The 21,618-nt window shown below is 40.1% G+C and overlaps 1 protein-coding gene across 9 annotated transcripts in view; it reads right to left on the reverse strand.

The window, feature by feature from the left end:
* The window catches only part of LOC124167378 (rho guanine nucleotide exchange factor 11), a 558,219-nt gene that overhangs the window by 481,571 nt on the left and 55,030 nt on the right, over positions 1 to 21,618 (reverse strand). For all 9 annotated transcript variants that reach the window (XR_006866674.1, XM_046545401.1, XM_046545404.1 and 6 more), the window contains exons 3-4: positions 19,407 to 19,456; positions 15,604 to 15,661 (exon numbers count right to left, since the gene is read on the reverse strand). Coding sequence is in view for 8 of the 9 variants with exons in the window: in XM_046545401.1 (XP_046401357.1) it covers positions 15,604 to 15,661; positions 19,407 to 19,456 (108 nt within the window). In the remaining variant the exon portion in view is untranslated. The remainder of the gene's footprint in view (positions 1 to 15,603; positions 15,662 to 19,406; positions 19,457 to 21,618) is intronic.

Genomic DNA, 21,618 nt, shown 5'->3' on the forward strand with positions numbered 1-21,618 from the left:
AGGACACTACATCAGTCTAGGAAAATGTTTTAGTCGCCTTACAACTAGTTAAATAGTGTTATCGGATCATATTCTAAATCCAGTCCGATGTTATTGTCCCAGCATCATTTATCGTCATCGCTTATTATCGATATAAAAAATAACCACTGAACTGTAAACATTGTAATTCTGGTCGCTACGCAACGCAATGCACAGGAGCAGTTGAAGCCGGGCTGAAGCACGTCCAAAATTGGCCCACTCCCATGCATTCAATGGGAAAATACGTACAAGTGGATTGAAAGAATAATGCATACAAAGGTGATAAAAATTGTCCTCCGGGATCCAACTAATTTAACACCCAAATCGCAAACTCATTCGAATTATGTGAGCTGAAAAAAATTCCGAGTCGCGTGACTTCCCGCGTATTTAAATGGAGTGCAAAGTTAGAGTTGTCCCCGTTTCAATATGGCCAATTGCGCAATTTCCTGGCTTGATTTGGAGAGGGGATAGCAGCATTCCATTATTTAGAGTTCGGTGAAAATAATCGCAATTCCGACGTTCAATATAGCCCACGCTCACTCCCAGGTGTGTACGTCATGCGCTGTCATTGGGACTCGCGTGAGAGGAGGAGGTTATAGGCTGACTGTTTTGGCTTGAGGGGGCTGCAGCTAACTAACAAACAAACGCCCACCGACGTTCCTTTCATTCACCATGGAGACTAATACAAACAAATGATCGCTGTATCCAGCAGTTCTTCACTTTAAAAAGTAGTGAAACCCTTTGAAACGCAATGAACGTTTGGTTCGCATGCTTTTTTACTATATTTTTTACTCTTGATAATTTTTCCCTAATTTTCTTTTCCTATCGATTCTAATTGAGACTGAAAAATAAAGACATAGGCCTTTTTTTCCATACGTCAATCCTCAATCTACTTCTCCAGACATTGGCGGCGAAAAACGACGGTCTTGCCCATTCCGCATAAAAGTTGATGACGTCGACGACTCTCTGGCAATCGGGTCGCCGCGTCTCAGCTACTTCTGGGCCTCGCGCATCGATCTAGTGTGGTTCGTAGTATGCCCCAATCTTAAAAGGTTGTTTCCCGCCTAAGTGAAAGGTTCTTCCTGAGCGAGTAAATGAACCAGAAATCTTACGACGTCATCAACTCACGGCAAGCGGGCAGTGACTTTCGATTTTATTATTATGTTAAACTTACGGGAGAATCGCTGAATGGAGAGGCATTGTTTTTTTTCGCAGTAACGTATCTTTTCCTTACATTTACCGCATTCCTTTTAATGAATTGCTTTTCGTAAACACCTTAGAAGAGGAAAGTTCGATGAATCGAGTCGTATGATCATGCCAACCAATCGTTCTTTCAAATAGTTCAGAATGAACCAAATGAACCATGATAACCAAGTAACACAATTAGCCATGATAGTCCAATGAACAATGGTCATCAAAATGAACACTGAGAACCAAATTATAAATACGAACGAAAATAATTTGACGACATACAAATCCATCGAAGATTCGCAGTTCTCTTGTTTTAGTCGATGGTGAATCACCGGAATTTCAGAAGTAATGCTGATTTTTTTCATTGAAATTTAGATCGTGCATTTACGAGAAAAAATCTAAAATTGTTGCCAGTGCAATTGGTTAATTTTTTAATATTTCACCTCAATTACTTACGCCGAAATATTCATGGGGTCCACTCCATTAAAATGCATGCATGAGATGCCATTCAGGATATTTCTAAGAAGTTGACCCATTGTAACATCCCACACTGGCGATCGTTGAAAGAACATTTAACGAAAAGAATAATGACATCAGGATAATTTCTAGAACGGGATGACGTAAAGAAAAATAAACACTGCTTACTCTTCTTTACGTCATAGCATTCTTGGAATTCCGCAATGTCTTATATATTACTTTCGATTTATTCTTTCAACTATCACCGAGCTGAGATCAATGTGGGATACTACCATTGACCATTGAATCGACATGAACTACACGAATCATTTGATTTGTTATGAACCATTTAAAACGAATAATGTGATTCTATTCATACGGTTCATTACAATGAACCGTTCAAATTGAACGTTTCACCCATGAACGACACAAGACTATGACCAACTGAAGTGATTTTTAGCCCTGCAAGCATTGCTGATATCTTTAGATCCTCATACGGACTCTATTTCCAACTCGTCTTTCTTTCTGTTAACCTAACCTAAACTCCACACGAATTAATTAACGAGGAATCTTGAATTTCGGTCAGAATGAGTAGGAATGTGCTGACGAGGTCATCATATAACATAGAGTGGGTCTGCTGAGCAGCGCTACACGGATGGCATGCGCCGCCTCACGCATCACGTGACAGTGACCTCGAATTAAGGGAATAACCACACACAAAAACCAATTAATTCACGAAAAGAACTTCCGCGTGGAAATCGACTTGGATTAATTAGGCCAATGGAGACCCGAAATCAAGAATTCACTCAAATAAATCTAAGGATGTTATAATTTGTAATAAGTTTCGATTAAAAATAAAAACATACATCACTGAATAACTCTCTCATTAAGTTTAAAACGAAAAAAAGTTTAAAGTTTCAGCCTCTTCCCTTCATGAGTTGGTGACGTCATACGAGTTCAGTTTTATTAACTCGTTCAGGGAGGGCCGCTTACCGAGGGAAGGAATCGCTCTCGAGGGTGTACACAGCAATGAATCACATTAGGTCAATGACCGAGGCCAAGGAGCAGACAAGCGATGACATGGTCGGTCAGAGGTGATGACGTCATCAGAAAATCAGCGAGAGGCTTAGTTGTTGTAATTTATGAAAACAGTTCTGCAATTCATTGCACATTGCCGCTTCAACGTTTTAAACTTCCCAATAGATTATTAACTATTTTTATTACAATTACCCACTGCAACAACAATCACAGAGCTCGTAGTGGCCAACCCATAAATTATGCTTGAGGAAATGTATACTACACCATTGATTATGTCAATTTTACCTTAAAAAAAACAAATAAAAAGGTTAAATTTTCCACCCACTTTTCATGAGTTGGTGACGTCATTTAAGTTTTCGTCGATTTTTTACGCTCAGAGAGACCCGCTCATCGAAGGAAGGGATCCCTGAGGAGAGGGTAAACAGCAAAGAACCGCGCGAGGTCCATGCACAAGGCCGAGGAGTAGGATTTGTGGAGACCAACTCTGAAAGACTCGGTGATGTCCTCAACTTATCTGCAAAAGGGTTACCGATTATTAGCGGCGAATAGATCGAGAATTGGGCGACGGCGTGAGAAACGGAAAAAAAACCTCTCTCTTAATTTTTCAAACAATCACAATCGACCGAAGAAAAGGAAAGGTTAGCTGGAGTATTCGAAGGATGATCGGGATAAGGGGGACTTCACGGTTTTTCATCCGGGCGATTGCCTGGATCACCACTGGCACAAAACGGGCCTTTCAGACTATCACCGGGATGAACACCCGAAAAAGCACTTTGTATGCATTTAACCGGCAAAGGTAGGTTGATTTTGATCTAACCTTTATTTTAATTAAGATTGACTGTTGAAGTAAATTACGCGGTATAAAGCAATTTGTAAGGAAGCATATTTTACTATTTTTCATACGTCATCATCTACTATCTATGGGCATCATTGCATCTGATTGTTAGCCACGTGGTTCCACTGCTGGCCTCGCTTCCCATGAGCGAGCAGTCACATTGGGCCCTTTCTCATGGCTTGTCGCGCCGCAAACGACTACGGAAGCTGTTCCGGTAAACCAATGCCCACCCCAACAAGCCAGTCAACAATACAATGATATTGTACGCGCATTTGTCTGCGTTATTTGTGCGGTGTGTTGTTTGTGATAGCAGAAGCTTAAAATGAAACACCGAGGACACGAATCGAAGCATTTTTTTTAACAATCGATTACGGCATTTTATTTACAGAGTAAATATTTTTTATAATGTTCTATCTTTTTTATAATTTCGTGATGTATATTTTTTTACTATTTGTTGTTGCAAGTAGACTTTCAGAACATTTTATGAGGTGTAGGTTTAGACACATCTCTCTACATCTTGTGAAATAGTCTGCTACTTAATTACTTAAAAGTCAAGAGGACTTAAGAATTCTTTTGGGTGATTTTATATGACCATGAGGTGAACACAACTGATTGTGTTACACGCTGCACGCTATTGACTGGTAATCCCCCGCCAAACACCCTACAGGTGGCTCGCAGAGTATGATGTAGATGCAGATGAGAGTAGCGTGGTCAAAAAATTAGGCTGGAAGAGGTAGAAACGTCTCGCCGAAAGTTAATGGCGGTTATCAGGGTTCCCACTCTACCTAAATAATGAAATTCACTGTTTTTTCCAAGTTTTCACGGATTTTTTCAGGTTTTCACGGTCTCAATGTCGTCAAATTCATGGTCCGTTTATAAGTCAACAATAGGACAATCATCGACCGTATATTAACTAAAAATTAACGTACGCGACATACGCCGTGAATGTAAACGCAGCAATGAAAAGTGATATCCACGATTATGATGTCCACGTTTGGAAAATTCGGGGCCAACTCAAGACCCAACCCAACCGCGCTCTTGCCCGGACGCCGAATGCCCTTAGGACCTTCTTCCGTCTCAACACCGGAAGTCCTTTTTTAATTCCTCACCGAGAGATTGTTTTTTTTCGCACGTTGTCATTACCGCACAGTAACCGAATTTCCCCCACCCCAATATTTCTGAGATCGCGGAAAATATTCATTAAAATTGTTCATAGAATGTAACAAATCAAAAAATCAATTTTATATAATTAGTATAATGCACTTGGTTTTAAATATATAAAGACAAAATAAATACCTGCTGAAACACGTTATTTTCACTTTCACTAATATTATTCACGTAAATTCAAACGAGGTGAGCGTAGTCTATTGAGAGCTATTGCCATAAATTGAAAGCCTATTTGCCGTAGAAATGTTTCCTTAAGTAAAATTCCAATGGCAAACTCATATTTCGAAGCATATGGCATGTGCCCTAATTTTGTGTGGGAACCGAACTTCGAGTAACGAATCAGATAATTTTCTTAATGGTTCATTCTGGGTCCATTAGAAATGCAAATTATTTCATTTGTCCTTTTTCGAACACAAGTCCACCCCAAGCTAATACTGAAATTGAAACGCTTAGACAAAATAACAGACTTCCGCCAATAAAATGGAAAATATCGCTCAATGTGTCGTCATATAGTACGGACCAATTACTACACTTCGAATATTCGTGTGTAGAGAAATAAGTAGACTAAGAGCCTGCGCGTGCCTGACCTTGAAACATGATTAACATATCGAATTTGATTATACAATGGTAGTATTACTATCAATATTGAGATATTTTTAAGGTTTCATGGCGAAATTCACGGCTTATTCACGGTTTTAAGGTTTTCACGGTTGAGTGGGAACCCTGGGTAATGTCAGAGAGACCGCTCACAATGATAGAATCACTTCAAATCGATCACCTACAGATAAGGTAAGTACCTGGGAACTGTTGATAGCTAGTTTGCCTCCATTTAGAGGTGTGGCCTACGAGGCTCTAACAACAACAATAATGTGAGTATAAACTGTTTACGCGTTGCTAAGACGACGCATTGTTCTCACCCTCCGAGTAAACATTGACGAAAACGAACATGAACAAACGCTCCAAGTTGGCTTTAACATCGCTATGAGCGCCTCCTTAGTAAGAGATCATAGACATTACGATCCGCTTTCGTCGTTAATCAGCTTCGTTAATGCCTGGCTTGTAGATGGAGGGGTTCACGACCCCTGCCAATTAAAATACCCCATCCCCAAGGTTCAAGAGGTCAGGCAAAACAAATGTCCTTAATTGATTCGAACGGCTCCTCCAAGTTGTTTTCCTGCTCGTGCGAGCGACAACGGTAAGATAAACTTCGATTTCAAAACACGCGAGTCTTCCCACCGCATCCAAGAGACGAAATGTCAACAAATGAGCGACATTACGTCACCATACGTGAATTCTAATTTGCCGAGCGGGCGAATGCGTCTATGATCTCCCTCACAAAGATGTGGCGCTGAACTCTTAAACAATAGATTGCTGACACCACCATTTTAAAGCCAAAAAATTGCGCACCTGGCCATTTTGAGAAGGACCTCCACAATAGGGTGGTTTCCTATTATTTTTTTATTGCCGAAATCGAAAGATTATTACTCCTGGAGTACGCATTTCACGCTTTTAGACTTTTAATTTACGATATCTATTTTTCGCGATTAATTGAAAAGTGAAAATTTTCAAGCGCGCGAAAACGCGACGGCTAAGTAGGAATGCTGGGAAAAGCCCCTGCGACGTCATTCTGGTTCCCGCAGCCGACGTGTGAGGTGACCTTAGGGCGAGGATATTGGGCGCCGCTGCGATGCTGGCTGCTAGCAAATAGCGCTTTGCTTAAATAAGGATTATTAATACCTTATCAAACGAAGGAAACTTTACGACTTAGCCAGTTTAAATACGTGATTATTAAGAGATGTTTCCCTGAGCTCTGTATCTCATGCATGCATTGGTAATCTCAGAAAATGTAAAACTCCTATCTACTCGTATAGAAACTAGGCCCCTGTGACGTCACGTGGAGTGGCATCGCATGGGCGCCAATCTGGCCTTTTTCAAATGCGGTAAAAATTGACCAATGCCATTCGTCTACACCGGGATTTCTAAAACCAAATAATTTGTATAATATGAATACACTAATGGTGGGTAACGAATCGCAATCAATGCCTTTCGTTTTCTTTGATGAAGGGAACTACCCTATTGCGCTCCATTAAAAATCATGGTAAGCTATGAATTCTTAAATAAGCTCATACATTTTGGGTGAAGTTGAGCCTTGTGTAATAAATTATTCGAATCCTTGAAGATAATTTTTCCACCTCGAATTGCACTATCCTATAATTTGCGATTTTTCCCATTTAAAATAATAAATGGCCGTCGCCTATGTTTGAAGAGTCAGGATGGGCTATTTTTTAAAATATTTATCACTCCTGCTTGGATGTATCTTGGCAACGGAAAGAAAATTCGAAGCAAGGGTTAGCTACAGACATAAATGTCAACGGAAGAGCTACACGAAGAACATAATATCTCCTCGATATTCCAAGGTCTTTAGAAATGATAAATTAAGAGAAATACTATGCCGAATGGTACGATTTCGTTTTTACGAAAATTCAAAGGACTCGTATAAATGGCCTCGTGAAACTTCGCAGGAGCATTTCATTCTTTATTTGCAAACGGCTGTTGTCCTAACGACCTCCAAACGTACGCCTATTGATTCGACTTGCGTAATAGTAAGTAGAGGTATATGAAGAACAAAAGGAAAAAAACCTAGTTTACCAACGACGTGAGATGATTGGATTGTAACAATATGTGAAGTAATTACGTCACAATATACGCATGCTTCAAGTGTCCCTCGACAAATTGAATATTTTTCAAATCCAAAAACGGAAGTTGCTCACCGAACGGACCCGTCAAGTTCTTATTTCTCTAATCTCGAAGTTTCCGAGGCCAGAGTCGTATGAACTGCTCCTTCAGGCCATCTATTTTGAGATCCTACTGAGGATCCTAAAAGGAAAATCCCTGGTCGACTGATAACACGCCTCTTCAACAGCGCGATGATACGCAGACTCCGGAGCCAAAACACACCCACTGCCACAGCAACGGAAGCGAAAAAAAAACAACCATTCCTCGCAAATAAAAGTACTGCTTACTTCAATATTCAGATGATTTGAGCATGATTATCACAAACTCTCGGCCCCACCCCAGTTTGAGAACCATACTAGCTACGCTGATATCTGTACAATGCAATTCTGCAACCCGCTCTTTAATAGAACCAGAGAAATTGCGCATCTGGCCATCTTGCGAAGGACCTCCAGAATCGCGCTCAATTTGAATGCTGCCTGGAAAATCGCGCGACTTATAGTTAAAACCTTTTCATTGGCTAATATGTTTTCGATGAGATGAAGAGATTTCGATGAGTGACTTGAAAAATACGTTACTTGGATACCGTGACGACAGATTTAACACCAAAAAATCTTTCAATCGAATTTCGCGCCTTTTCCTGTTTCAACTGATGCATGGGAGTCGTCCATGCATGGAGGGCGCGGGCGTACTTCAGCCTGTATTCAACAATTGCAGCGCGTACCGATGAGCAATCCATTGTTTTCAGTTCAGTAGTCGGGCTCAAAAGTTGACAGTCATTGGACAGAAATAAACTCTGTCCAGTAAATAAAGCTTTACAACATTTGTAATTCCTTCAAATGTATTTCTCCATTGGCCCACTACACCACGAATAAAGCAATAAACAGCAATCCCATTGATTCTAAAGACACCTCAGCCAGCTACTTACTTAAAATAATGCTTTATTTTGCATATATCTCGCGGCTGAGCTTAAAACCACCGAGTGCGTCCACCGGGTTGCGGATGGTGGGTCGACCTTTAGATATAGAGGTTAGCTGCGAGATAAGCGAGTTCTCTCGTCGAATAAGCAGTCGTGGACAAAAAGCGGCGGTATTCTGAGGGGGTATTGGGGTACCCTTGGGTAAGGTAGACCATTTAAAAGATACCAAAACCTGTGAAGATACCGTGACTTGGCGACTGGGGGCCGCCAATAATTATGCCTCTCATCACCCGGGGGAGAGGGCAGCAGCTCTTCTTCACATGTGCGAAGGTGGAGACCATACTGGTCGGTACAGCGACACACATTGCACTACGGGCGTGGTAACATTTACTTTAACGGCTGTAGTACTGCGATGTGGAAGGCAAGGGGAAACCACCACATTATCATCCCGAGGAGTCACAGCTACTCCACTCAATTTATATAATGACATGATGGAATTCTCTTGGGTAAAATATTCCGGAGGTAAACTAGTCCCCCATTCGGATCTCCGGGCGGGGACTACTCGAGAGGGTACATCGGTCAAACGAGATAGAATGTTACGGATAGGAACATGGAACGTCAGATCACTTCGAACCTGCGGTAAGCTAGAACTTGAAGGTGGAGATGCGAAGAATGAACCTCGATGTATTAGGCATCAGCGAAATGAAGTGGCCCCAGGAAGGAGACTTATGGAGTAGAAGCTACAGAATGATACACACGGGATCGCTAAATGGTAATGCTGGAGTAGGCATAATGCTTAGAAAGAGCGCCGGGATGCGTGTTAAAAGCTACCTGCAGTTTAATGAAAGGATAGTAATGGTGAAGATAGATACTAAACCCGTAGCTACTGTAGTGGTACAGGTTTACATGCCTACGTCAGATTATGAAGACGAAGAAGTAGAAGATGTCTACCAAGATATAGCGGAAGTTATCAAGCAGGTAAGAGGGGAAGAAAATCTTATTATTTTAGGTGACTGGAACGCCGTCGTCGGCGAAGGTCAAGACGGAATAATAACTGGGAAATATGGGTTGGGTAACCGAAATGAAAGAGGAGAAAGGCTACTTTAATTCTGCACGGAGCACAGGCTAGTGGTTGCCAACACTATATTCAAAAATCCCCTGCGAAGAAGATACACGTGGAAGATGCCAGGAGACCGTAGAAGATTCCAAATCGACTACATTCTAGTGGAGCAAAGATTCAGGAACCAGGTGAAGGACTGCAAAAGTTATCCAGGGGCAGATATCGATAGTGACCATAATTTAGTTATGATGAAATGCCACCTTAAATTTAAAAAGTTGAAGAAAGCCGTGAAAAACATATGGCAGGTTGAAAAATTGAGGGAGGTTCAGCATCAACTGGCTTTTAAAGAGGCTGTAGAAAATAAAATAGGGGAGGATACGACCAACAAACCAATGGAAGAGAGTTGGAAAACCATTAGAAGTGGTCTGCAGGCGGCAGCTGAGGAAGTTCTTGGTAAAAGAAAAGTCGTTATGAAAAAACCATGGATCACGCAGGAAGTATTAGATCTCATTGAAGAAAGAAGAAAATACAAGGCTGCGAAAACAGAGGAAGGACAGAATCGTTACAAGTGAATAAGGAACGAAATATGTCGTAAAGCGCGGAAAGCTAGAGAAACGTGGATGAAAAGCATTTGCGAAGACGTGCAAAACAATCTTAAACATGGAAAAGTAGAGGCCGCTTATAGGATTGTGAGGAACCAGTTTAAGGAAAGGGGCGTAAGATGTAATACCCTAAGGGACAAAAACGGAAAACTATTGATTGAAAACGAAGAAAAAGGGAAGAGATGGAAGGAATATCTGGAAGATTTGTACGAAGGAAGTCGCCTCAGAACGAATGCTATCGAAAACGAGAGGGAAGTGGATACCGATGACATGGGAGCCCCAATTTTAAGATCGGAATTTGATGCGGCTGTAAGAGACCTCAGGATAAATAAAGCATCTGGCATTGATGACATTCCTGCAGAGCTAATTAAAAATTCAGGAGAGAAGACGTTGAACCAGTTATACAAAATCATTAGTGAAATGTATACGACAGGTGAGATACCAAAGGATTTCGAGAGGAACATTATAATCTCTATTCCTAAGAAGAAAAGAGCGGAGAAGTGCGAAGATTTTAGGACCATAAGCCTTACTACACATGCGTCAAAGATACTGACAAGGATCATCTATAGAAGAATAGAACGAAAAGCAGAAGAGTATTTGGATGAGGACCAATTTGGATTCAGAAAAAACAAAGGCACAAGGGAAGCAATATTGGCCCTAACTGACTGCTCATAGAGAAGAGAATGGAAAAGAACAAGCCAACATTCGTTGCGTTTGTGGACTTAGAGAAAGCATTTGACAACGTGGATTGGAGCACAATGCTTGGAATCCTAAAGGAAATTGGGGTTCTTTATAATGACAGAAGAATCATCCACAGTTTATACAAAAACCAAGTAGCCGTGATAAAATCAGGGCCCAGCTGTGAAGAAGCAAGAATTAAGAAAGGAGTGCGACAAGGCTGTACATTGTCACCCGTAATTTTCAACGTTTACATTAAGAAAGCCATTAATGAAATCAAAGAAAAGAAATTGGGAGTGAATATCCATGGAGAAAAAATTAGCATGCTAAGATTTGCCGATTACATAGCCGTTATAGCAGAAACAGAGAAGTATTTGAAAAATATTCTGGCTAATATGGATAGGGTAATGAGTAGATATCAACTGAAAATAAGCACGAAGAAAACCAAGATCTTAGTATGCAGCAGAAGAGAAGAAGTCAAGACCAACATTAAAATAGGGAGGCAAAAACTGATAGAGGTGGATGAATTCTGTTATTTGGGAAGCAAGATAACTAGTGACGGGAGAAGCAAGAAAGAAATTATCAGCAGAATAGCCCAGGCGAAGAGAGCATTCCACCAAAAGAGAGACCTGCTTACAGCGGGAAACTTAAATATAGAAGTAAAGAAACAATTTATAAGAACCTACATCTGGAGTATGCTCCTATACGGAAGTGAGGCATGGACAATGACCGCAGCGGAGAAAGCAAGGATAGAGGCCTTTGAAATGTGGTGCTACAGAAGAATGATGAAAATCAAATGGATCGACCGAGTTAGTAACGAGGAAGTCCTAAGAAGGGTAGGAGAGAAGAGAAGCCTCATGAAAACCTTAATAAGAAGACGGAACAACCTTATAGGCCACATCTTGAGACATGATGGCCTGATGAAGACAATCGTCGAAGGGCAAGTGGAAGGCAAGAATGGAAAAGGAAGACCTCGGACAAAATATATGGAACAAGTAAAGAGAGATGTGAAAGAGAAGAATTACGTAGTTGTGAAAAGATTAGCTGATACGAGAACTGAGTGGAGAGCTGCGTCAAACCAATCCTAGGATTGTTGACCAGTGATGATGATGATGATTTGCATATATGTTTGAATTGTCAGTGGATCGCATATTTTTGTGAAACGGATAAGTGAGATCAAATTTATTTCACACAAAATAAGGACATGACATCCCTTATCCAACATCACGATTTATTATTAATGGCTTTCATTGTTTTAGCAAATATTCTTAATTAGAATATATATTTTTCAGTCCATAAATAATAAATAAATTTAATCACGAACCTGGATTTCAACGCATTATATATCACGTAGTGACCCAGTAGATGGCACTCGGCGTTGAAACACTGATCGGTAATAGGGTAGTTTCCTTCATCAAAGAAAACAAAAGGCATTGATGGCGATTCGTTACCCACTATTAGTGTATTCATAATACACAAATTATTTGGTTTTTGAAATACCGGTTTAGACGAATGACAAGGGTCAAATTTTATCCTCATTTGAAAAAGGCCAGATTGGCGCCCATGCGATTCCACTCCACGTGACGTCACAGGGACCTAGTTTCTACACGAGAGGATAGGAGTTATGCATCGTCAGAGGCTACCAATGCATGCATGAGGCACAGAGCTCAGGGAAACATGTCTTAATAATCACCTATTAAAACTGGCTAAGGTCGGAAAGTTTTCTTCGCTTGATAAGGCATTAATAAACCTTTTTTAAGCCATGCGCTACCAGCCAGGAAGGTACTCAGCTATCCGCTAGCATCCTGCGACGTATCAGCGCTAAGCCTCGCCTCAAGGTCACCTCACCGGGCGGGAGGGGGAACCAGAAATACGACGTACGGGGATATCTCCCGACATTCATACTTAAGCGTCGCGTTTTCGCGCGCTTGAAAATTTTCACTTTTCATTTAATCGCGAAAAATATATGTTGTCGTTTAAAAATCTAAAAGCGTGAAATACGTACTCCAGGAGTAATAATCTTTCGATTAAAGCAATAAAAAAATAATAGGAAACCACCCTATTGTACAAAATATTTTCGGGCAGACACCGAAAGTTATTTTAATTATGAATATCGCAATCTTCCAGAGCGTTAGGCATGAGCTAGTTACTTACTTAATACTCATTAACATAATTTCAATTTATGATCTTCCGATTAATTTTTTTGGCTGCACAAATGCTATTATTTAACCTTAGAATTTAGGTTCTCGAAACATTGTCTCTCCCTTTTACCACTGACGTGAGAATTTAATTCCAACATCCCGTCATAAACAGGAGGTGGCGCAAGACCTGAAAGACACATTGAGAGAAAAAACAGATGATTGACAGATATAAAGTAAATATCCTGACGAAGTTCCACTATGCATTTATTAAAGTCCTTTACGGTTCGGGGTAAAAAAAATCCTATACCTATCCGTTCACTAAAGTATCCCTCTTAATTTATCGCTTCTATCGGACCTGGAAATATATTGTGGCTCTAATATTATGTTCTCCGTGTCGCTCTTAAAGATATCCATTCTCAATTGTTCAAGCAATCTAAGCCTAGCGCGCAGCTTCCGAGTCGCCAGCGGCTCCCAGTCTAATTCGCTTAACATCTGGGTAACACTGTCTGTACGCCCGTAACTGTTTTTGTCGAATCGTACAGCTTTCCTTTGTATCTTATTCAGTTCGCGGATTAAGTCTGTCTGCACCGGATCCCATGCGCTCGCTGCATATTCAAGGTGCGGTCGGACGAGAGCGAAATAGCACCACATCTCTTTCACTCATTCGTACGAAAATCTTCCCACAACACGCACTACTTGATGAGGCAATGTATGTTTTGACGGAATACCCGGATCGTGATCCCAAATGTGTGTGAAGACCCGTTCACAACAATTACACTTGGCGAAGCATTGGAGTTGATCTCTCGAGAAAAACGGCTATTTGTTCAAAACGTCTTGAAGTGCTATAACTCGACTTTGGAATGGTCATTGGTTTTTTAAAGGCCATCAACCGCTTGGAATATAGCCGTTTGATAAGAAAATAATAAAATCAATCGACAGAAGTAATGTCGAAAGTTCTCTTAAATCAATTTCCCGATTGTCACACGGTTTGATCTGTGATTGGTGGAATGTTTCACTCTTAGGCCCGGAGGATATTAAGACAAGTTACGCCAAGTTAATTCCGTACAAATTAATTTTACGTAGCGCGCAATTAGTACCGAATGTCCTGGACTTCACATATACATATAGTGAGTGCCTTTACGTTAACTGCTCACAGAGAGATCGGCAACAGTTGCATCGAGTTCTATTTTCCGATGGCACGCATCAAACAGAGCCCGTTGAGTCGAAATAAAAGACGCCCGTCATTTTTTTTGTTTTCTCGTGTTTGGCGCACCTAAAGAGATCTATTTCCCGCCTTCCTTCTGAGTCACACGGTCGCAAATAGACACTACGGGTTCGTTTATTTCATGGGACATGCGGTACATTGTATGCGACGTGCGTTCAGAAAGCAGAGGTAACTTTTCCAAGAAAAATATTTATTTATGCTTCGTCTGAATTAATGTTTTCGCCTTCAAAATGGCCCCAACAGATATATTACGCACCCACTTGTGCCAAGGCTTCATGCAATCCTCGATACAATTCTAAAACTCGATATTTTGGTCAGCCTTTAATTATGTCCGCGATTTCTTCATCTATTCTTGTAAAACGACTGCTCCCTTCATTTTTGGAAATAAGAAAAAGCCACACGGAGCTATGTCTGGCGTATAGGGAGGCTGGGGTATGGTGAACAGTATTTTTTTTTGCCAAAAATTCACGAACAAGCAATGAAGTGTGATCCCAAGCTCATAAAAATACGTCTCACCTGAGCGGCTGTCACAGACAAAGTAAACAGTGAATGTAGCTGAAAATTGTGCCGTACTTCAAGGGCGTTAATGGCAACCCAATAAATAATTTGATAATCGGAATCTCCAAACCACTGAAATTAAACGATTCCTGTTCTTTTCTGAACACAACTCGTACACAGAACTCACACACTCGCATACAGCGGCCAAATGAGGATGAAATCTCATACCGGGGAAAAAACTTCTTTTCCACGACCATTCAAAAAGGACGAAACATAGTTTTCACAAAAAAGTGTGAAACATATTAACTGATAGATAATGAAAAGGGATCAAGTTTATCCCTGACTTGGTTCAAGAGTTAATAGCTGCTCTCCAGGCTGGGACACAATCAAAGTGAAGGTATTCGGTAAATTTATTCTCGATTCTTCGAATGTAATTCGATTGCTTTTACCTAGATCTTACATTACATCAAAGGCAGTAACCCATCGCGCGTTTAAAAAGTTTCACTGAAGTCGCCACTCGCGTCGCTGATGGGCAATGCGATCTGTACTGTTGACTGAAATTTCCATTCTTATTATTACTCGTATAATTTAAGTATTCCGGAACTATCCACGGTGATGACTTAACAGAGTCACCCGCAATACACAAAATGTACGAAAATTCCAAAGATTAAAAAAATCATTCGTCTTGACCGGGATTCCAACCCGGACCCCCGATTTCAGGAGTCGCACTGAATACAGTTACTCGTACGATACATCAAATTTCTTTATACAATTCCTCGCGAGGGCAAATAATTAACAGCAATTGTTGAGAGTAAATAGAACGCTCGTCACACATCGCCGCGCTACAGCGCGCTTTTTGGAAAACCGATTAAAATGGGCCCAAAACTGGCAACAGGGATAAAGCTTCTTCAAACAGACTGAGACCTCCTCCATGTAGTCTCCTTGGTTTCTATGTTCGAAGCCAATGAGCTAGGATGGGCGACAATCGCCCCCATGGCAACACCGAAGGCACAACGACAATAGATGAGGAAAGTACACTTACATTTGATGAGTTCGACGACTTCGGTGTGGGTGGACTGCGTCACCACGATCCCGTTCACCTGCGGAAAACAAAAGAAAGGCGAGAAATGTTAAACATATGACGAAGATGAAAAATATGAGCGCGCACACGTTTAAACATACTGGTCGAGCACACGCAAAAAAAACAGACCCTCTCTAATAAACTGGCCGAAGTAAAAAAAAAAAAAGAGTCCAGAAGCAGGAATTATTCACCGGGTCAGGTTTTCCATAGCCCACATTCAGACTCACGCATCGTAATCACGACAGAAGACTTTTTCAATCCTCTAACCTGATGATGATGAGCCAGCCATGCATCGAAATGTCGACTGAACGAGAAAAAAACCTACTCGCAAAAGAAGACGGCTTTGCTAAAGAACAAACAAATATTAATAAAATATAAACCACATTCGCCTCCGTATTACTAATATCTGTGACTAAATGGGCTATTTTTCAATGCGCAACTTCTCGGAATCCACAAGCCCGGAAGATATCACAAGCGAGAGAGAAGTTGTTTTGAAGGCTATTTTGAAAAAAAGACGCGGATAATCCCAAAGTCATTATCAAGGCAGTCGGTTGCGAGTTAAAAAGCCAGGCAAAATAATAATTTGACACTCAGTTTGTAAGGCCTGCGATTAGTCCTTTTTCCCGTCCTTGGAATAAGTAGACGGCGGGTGACGTCACTAACTTGGTCCCAACATGCCTCGAACACAGAGTATACTCTTGTGCCTCGAGTGTCTCCATGGTGACGTGGATATTGTGTCACGTGACTTACTGCGTCAGAATAACGAAATGGTGCACTATTATTGTGCATTTGGATGTCAAGAAAATTTTTCCAAAGGAAACTCTGTGACCTTTCATAGATGAGTTATGCTACACATATTTTAATGCATATTGTATTTCCTTTAGATTGGGCCTAATTTTTCTTCCCGGGCTCATAGATGTTTAAATTTCCCTGGAACGTGATGCGATATGATGGGTTACACGTGTTTACCGTAGAGGGTTCTAATTACCAGCCCTATATTAATTCTTCCTCTAAGGTCCCTTCAAATACCAACAATACATACGTCATCAGGCAATAAATGCCTAATGACGTAATAGTCGGCAGGGCACTTTATTACAAAAGGCCCCGGATTGGGTCGTTTTGAATACCTCGAACATATTTTCGTAATAATCGGTAAGGCCTCGAGGCGGATAATATTAGAATTTTCATCATTTTATGGAAGGGGGGGGGGGCAATAAATTCATCTTTGAAAAGTCATCAAAAGCACGAAATGGGAGCGTAAAGACGTGTTGATGGCCAATAAAACGATAAATGTATCCCTCAGGTGGCAGCACTGAAGTATGTCATTCATAGAATGCACGCGTGAGACAAGTTTCCTCATTCTTTCATTCAAGGATTTTTAAAACAAATGAACACCTTTTATTCATAGCGGACAAACGGTTATGCGAAATGATTTCACATTCAGTCACATTATAACAGACGAGCATCTATTAAATGATAATAAATGTCAAATTAGCAAGTTTAATTCGATATTCCACAGCTTGATTCGAAATTAGAATTAAAACCGATAGCTTGCAACCTATATACGAGATTACATGCGTCAGAATAGCCTCGTGGAGGAAGTCAACAGACATTAACAATATAATCGAGAGCGATTGTCGACTTAATCGCATGCGACCAAGTCGATACCTCCACTCTATAAACGTTCAACAATTGCCCACCGAATCAAATCAGCTCATCTAGATAGCCCTTATAGTACTAGATGAGCGGATTTGATTCGGTGGGCGATTGTTGAGCGTTAATGGGTGCTTTCCATTCATGCGACTCACGCGTCGACTTGTGTCGACTCGCGGCATTTGTTTATAACTCTCCTATTCCTGTGCGTTTCCGTTTGTTGACTTGTGTCACAACAGTCGGCGACACACACAGAATGGAACACGAAAACCGCGACGCAAGTCGACTTGTGTCGACGTGTGTCAATGAATGGAAAGCATCCAATGCAGTTGAGGTATCGAAGTATAATACGGCAACAATCCCAGATCATGACATTTCTAATGGCTCTGATTGGCCGAGTGCGACAATAGCGTTTGTTAGCATGTATACTTCGATTAGAAAATTTCATTTCCATAAATAATTGTATATGCACGGAGGAAGGGAGAGGTGTCAGGCAGTGACGTCACGGCAAAATTTCACTTTCCTTAACTTTCATTAGAAGTGAAATATTACTATGTGTGTTTTTTACTGCAAGTCATTATTTACATTATATTATTATTTTTTTGTGAATGTAAATATTAGAATTTTTAAGGAAACAAAATTGATGAAAGTGTTATTTGATTATTATATTTGTTGATAGCCATTGCCGGATCGGCGTTCCGGCGCATTCCGGCACCAAGACACCACTGGTGTCAGGATTATAAAAGAAGAATTTCCCCCTGCCTTTCGCGCGCTCGTCCAACATGGAGAAACGGCATCGTCATATAAAATCCGAGTTATACAGGTCTGTTTTTTTTCAAGGGAAAATGATGAGAACTTCCGTTTTTCTTAATTTTACATGAATAGAACTTTCTATTGGCTCTAAGCCTATCAAATTTTAAGCCCGCGATTCATTTGGAAGTGGTTGAATTTTTAAAAAATTGTTGTGCGTCGGGTTGCGTAGCCTTAACCACCAATTGAAATCTCCCGGAAAATTTTGGTCCGATATTTTTCAATTTTGACCAGTTTTCACATAACTTTGCTGGTCACATCGTATGAATTGTATTTCTATCGAGTATTAAAATCAACAATAACAGTCGAAGTAAGTTAAATATTTTTGGAGTCATTCAATTAGCGGAATGTACCAAAATAAGAGGAATTGGAATTTCCACCATTTTGAATCTTATGATGGGGAATTTAATGGCGGAGAGAGCGAGAGCTCAGAAATTTTATTCCAACTGCTTTCGGTCCTCTGCGTCCACCACAAATATCAGCTCTCCTCCGATACATAAGCGAAGAAGTCAGTCAGTCACGCACTGTGCACATTTTAGATATATGTACCTATACTACATCAAAAAGTATTTAATCCACTCACTGCACCCTTTTACAATAATTATATTGAACTTGCGGGGATTCTTTTCACATTTTGGGCCCAGCGCTACGTCCTCTGAGGAAGTACATTGAATAACGCGACATGATGTCACACGTCACGTCATCCCCTCCCATCCCCGCCCTGGTGGAGTGATTGGGTTTTTATTTCGGTTTGGTTTTATTATTATTTGTTTAGATAGTAAGTACATCATTTTGTGACTTTGAAACAAATTCCTGAGCGGTTGCTTTCATTATGAGATTCGTAATTTAGTTTTTGAAATTCTAAAATAACGCATATAAGTAAATTATAGACGATCGCACGTACAATGTGAGTCTCGTTACCACGGAAACGAAAATTCAAATCTCCCGTTAATAAACTACACCACGTGGCCTCGACCATCTTCAGCCAGCAAGCGCGCCCCTGTACATTGCATTGTTTCCTTTTCGTATCATCATAAAAACCAAAGATGATTTGCCAGGTCGAAATCAGTTTCCCCATGAGTCAACATTTTTAAAATTTCTGGTCGACTTAGGTGGGATGATCCTTGTATTTCCTTTAAGCTATAGGGACCTAGAGATTCTCTTTTATTAACTATTGAGGTTTTGTAGTAAACAATATTTCGACTTAGCAACACATCTGTTAACGTGATCGAAAAGTAGGAAGGTTATGGAGAGAGTGAGAGAGAGAGAGAGAGTATAGGGAGAGAATAAAAAAAACGTACCTTGATGATTTTGTCGCCGCTGTGCAGACCAGCCCGCTCCGCAGCGCCACCTGCAATCGAACCACCAAGAGGAGAAAGAGGTGTGCATTACGAAATGAAAAACAACGAAAGCACTGGCACAAATCATAATAACAATAATAAAAATGGATAGGGCGAATTAAAATTATGAGGAGTGATAATACCAATGGCAAACTCAAATCGGGAAGTTGGGAGGGAAAAACAAACGGGTTTTGAAATTACCTTGAGGGATGGTCGATAAAAGAGTATTAAGTTTGGCTTGCAAAATTGTGATAATCAGAAATTAGAACTTAATCAGGAAAAACGGAGATAAAAATCGTCCCTTGAGTATGATATTTCATACACATTATTGTCTCGATCCCACATAAACTGTCAAATACAAAATGATCGATTTTTGACTCCGTGTTTCGTAATTGAGGGCGTTTAGATATTGCCCGTGATCAAGTTTTTATTTATTTATTTAAGTAGTTGCTCACATACAGCATTTATGCCAATTTATAGTGACGCAGGTACAAACAAGTTCACTCGATATCGAGTTCTCATGATGATGAAGGACAACGATCTCAACAACGAACTATTACGAACGGAGGAAACATTGGTTCAAAGAAAGATCAGCAATAAAGTAACCATACGGGGAACTTAAAGACCCTCTCAGAATTGACCCATTGGTTACGAAGTTAGCAAAGATTTGCGTTGCTTACAACAAATCTATCAATTTTCATGGTACAAACAATTTGCTTTCTGCAAATCGTCAATAATAGATCTGTCTTTCTTGTAGAAAAATTCCAAGTTATTGGAACGAAAACTACGGGGATACCAAGCGCTCAAAGTGGGGCAACTTGATTTTACGCGCAAAAAAAGGGAAATTATTTTGATACAATTAAGTACAAGTAATACTATGGCGCGGAAAGTTTTTTAAGTAAATGATCTCGCGTAGAAATAAATTCTCTAATATTGTTTGCTTTTTGTTACATTGAAATTGATTGCCTCGTTTAGACGATAGAGCTCCTCAAACAGTCCTTGATGAACGGCCTTCATGGCCATAGCGGAGTTAATTACTTCGGCACTATGGTAACAGTGGACATCCGATGCTCTTTTTTTCATCGGCGGTTACCGCTAGATGTCCCGACCGTTGTAGTTTGTAAATTGCCTTATGAGATACTACGACTTATGAGATCGTTGTCCTACGATCTCAAGTGAACCCGAAATAAAATTGTTGGAACTTTGGAAGACGCCTTAAGTTTTCACGATGACATTAGAATCGTCGAAACGTTAGAAAAGAATTAAATACTCATTTTATTGGCCAAAAAACTCAAAATAAACTAAAAATATTTCTATAAAATCAACGCGGTCAAGAAACACATTCGTAGAAAACATAGAGAGGAAGCCAATGGAGAAAAGAACTTAAAAGAGAGGATGATTATCTCAATAACATCAAAGTGCAATAACGTTGCGCACAGCATGAGTGTAATGGAGGGGGCATTTCACTAAATCCTAAATGGGTAAGTACCATCATATCCTGGGAGACCAGCTTCTCACTTTGACGAAGATTCGTGCGCCTTATCATGCGCATAAAAAAGCCGGCGGAAGCAGAATCTCGGCTTTAATTAAATTCCATCAACCATAATAATCACTATTGGTACTTTATTAAAGTATCAACTCCATCATCAATTGGCATAAGTTACACCCTTCCTTCATAATATATCTATTTTTTTAAATCAATCCAAGAACAATTAGGAAATAATAAACACGTATACCCATTATTTTACATTTTTGGTGCCAATAAAAATGGGGGTGTACACAATGTTTTGGCGTTTTTTTTTATCTACGAAGGAATACTCAACCGATCGTTCTGCTCTCACTTTCATTAAAAACTTGATTCATCTTTTTAGCTTCGGATAAAATATGAAAGAGATATGTTTCTGATTTTTTGTCAACTATTGAGCTGCAAAGTTGACAAAGTTGAAATAATGGCTAACTGTAGGGGGCGTCAAACAAATATTGAATCGGTATCTTTGAAAGGAATATGTAAAAATATATAAGCAATGGCAATAATATAATTATTTTTAAAATATATGCACATTAAAATTCACATTACTTACAAACATGAATTAATGAACAACATTGATATACAAGTAAAAAACAAATACTGAAGAATTTCATAAAAAGTAGTCATTTTGTGACGCTCCGTCAA

This window comes from Ischnura elegans, chromosome 10 (genome assembly GCF_921293095.1).
Source record: "Ischnura elegans chromosome 10, ioIscEleg1.1, whole genome shotgun sequence".
In the NCBI taxonomy this organism is placed as follows: Eukaryota; Metazoa; Arthropoda; class Insecta; order Odonata; family Coenagrionidae; genus Ischnura; species Ischnura elegans.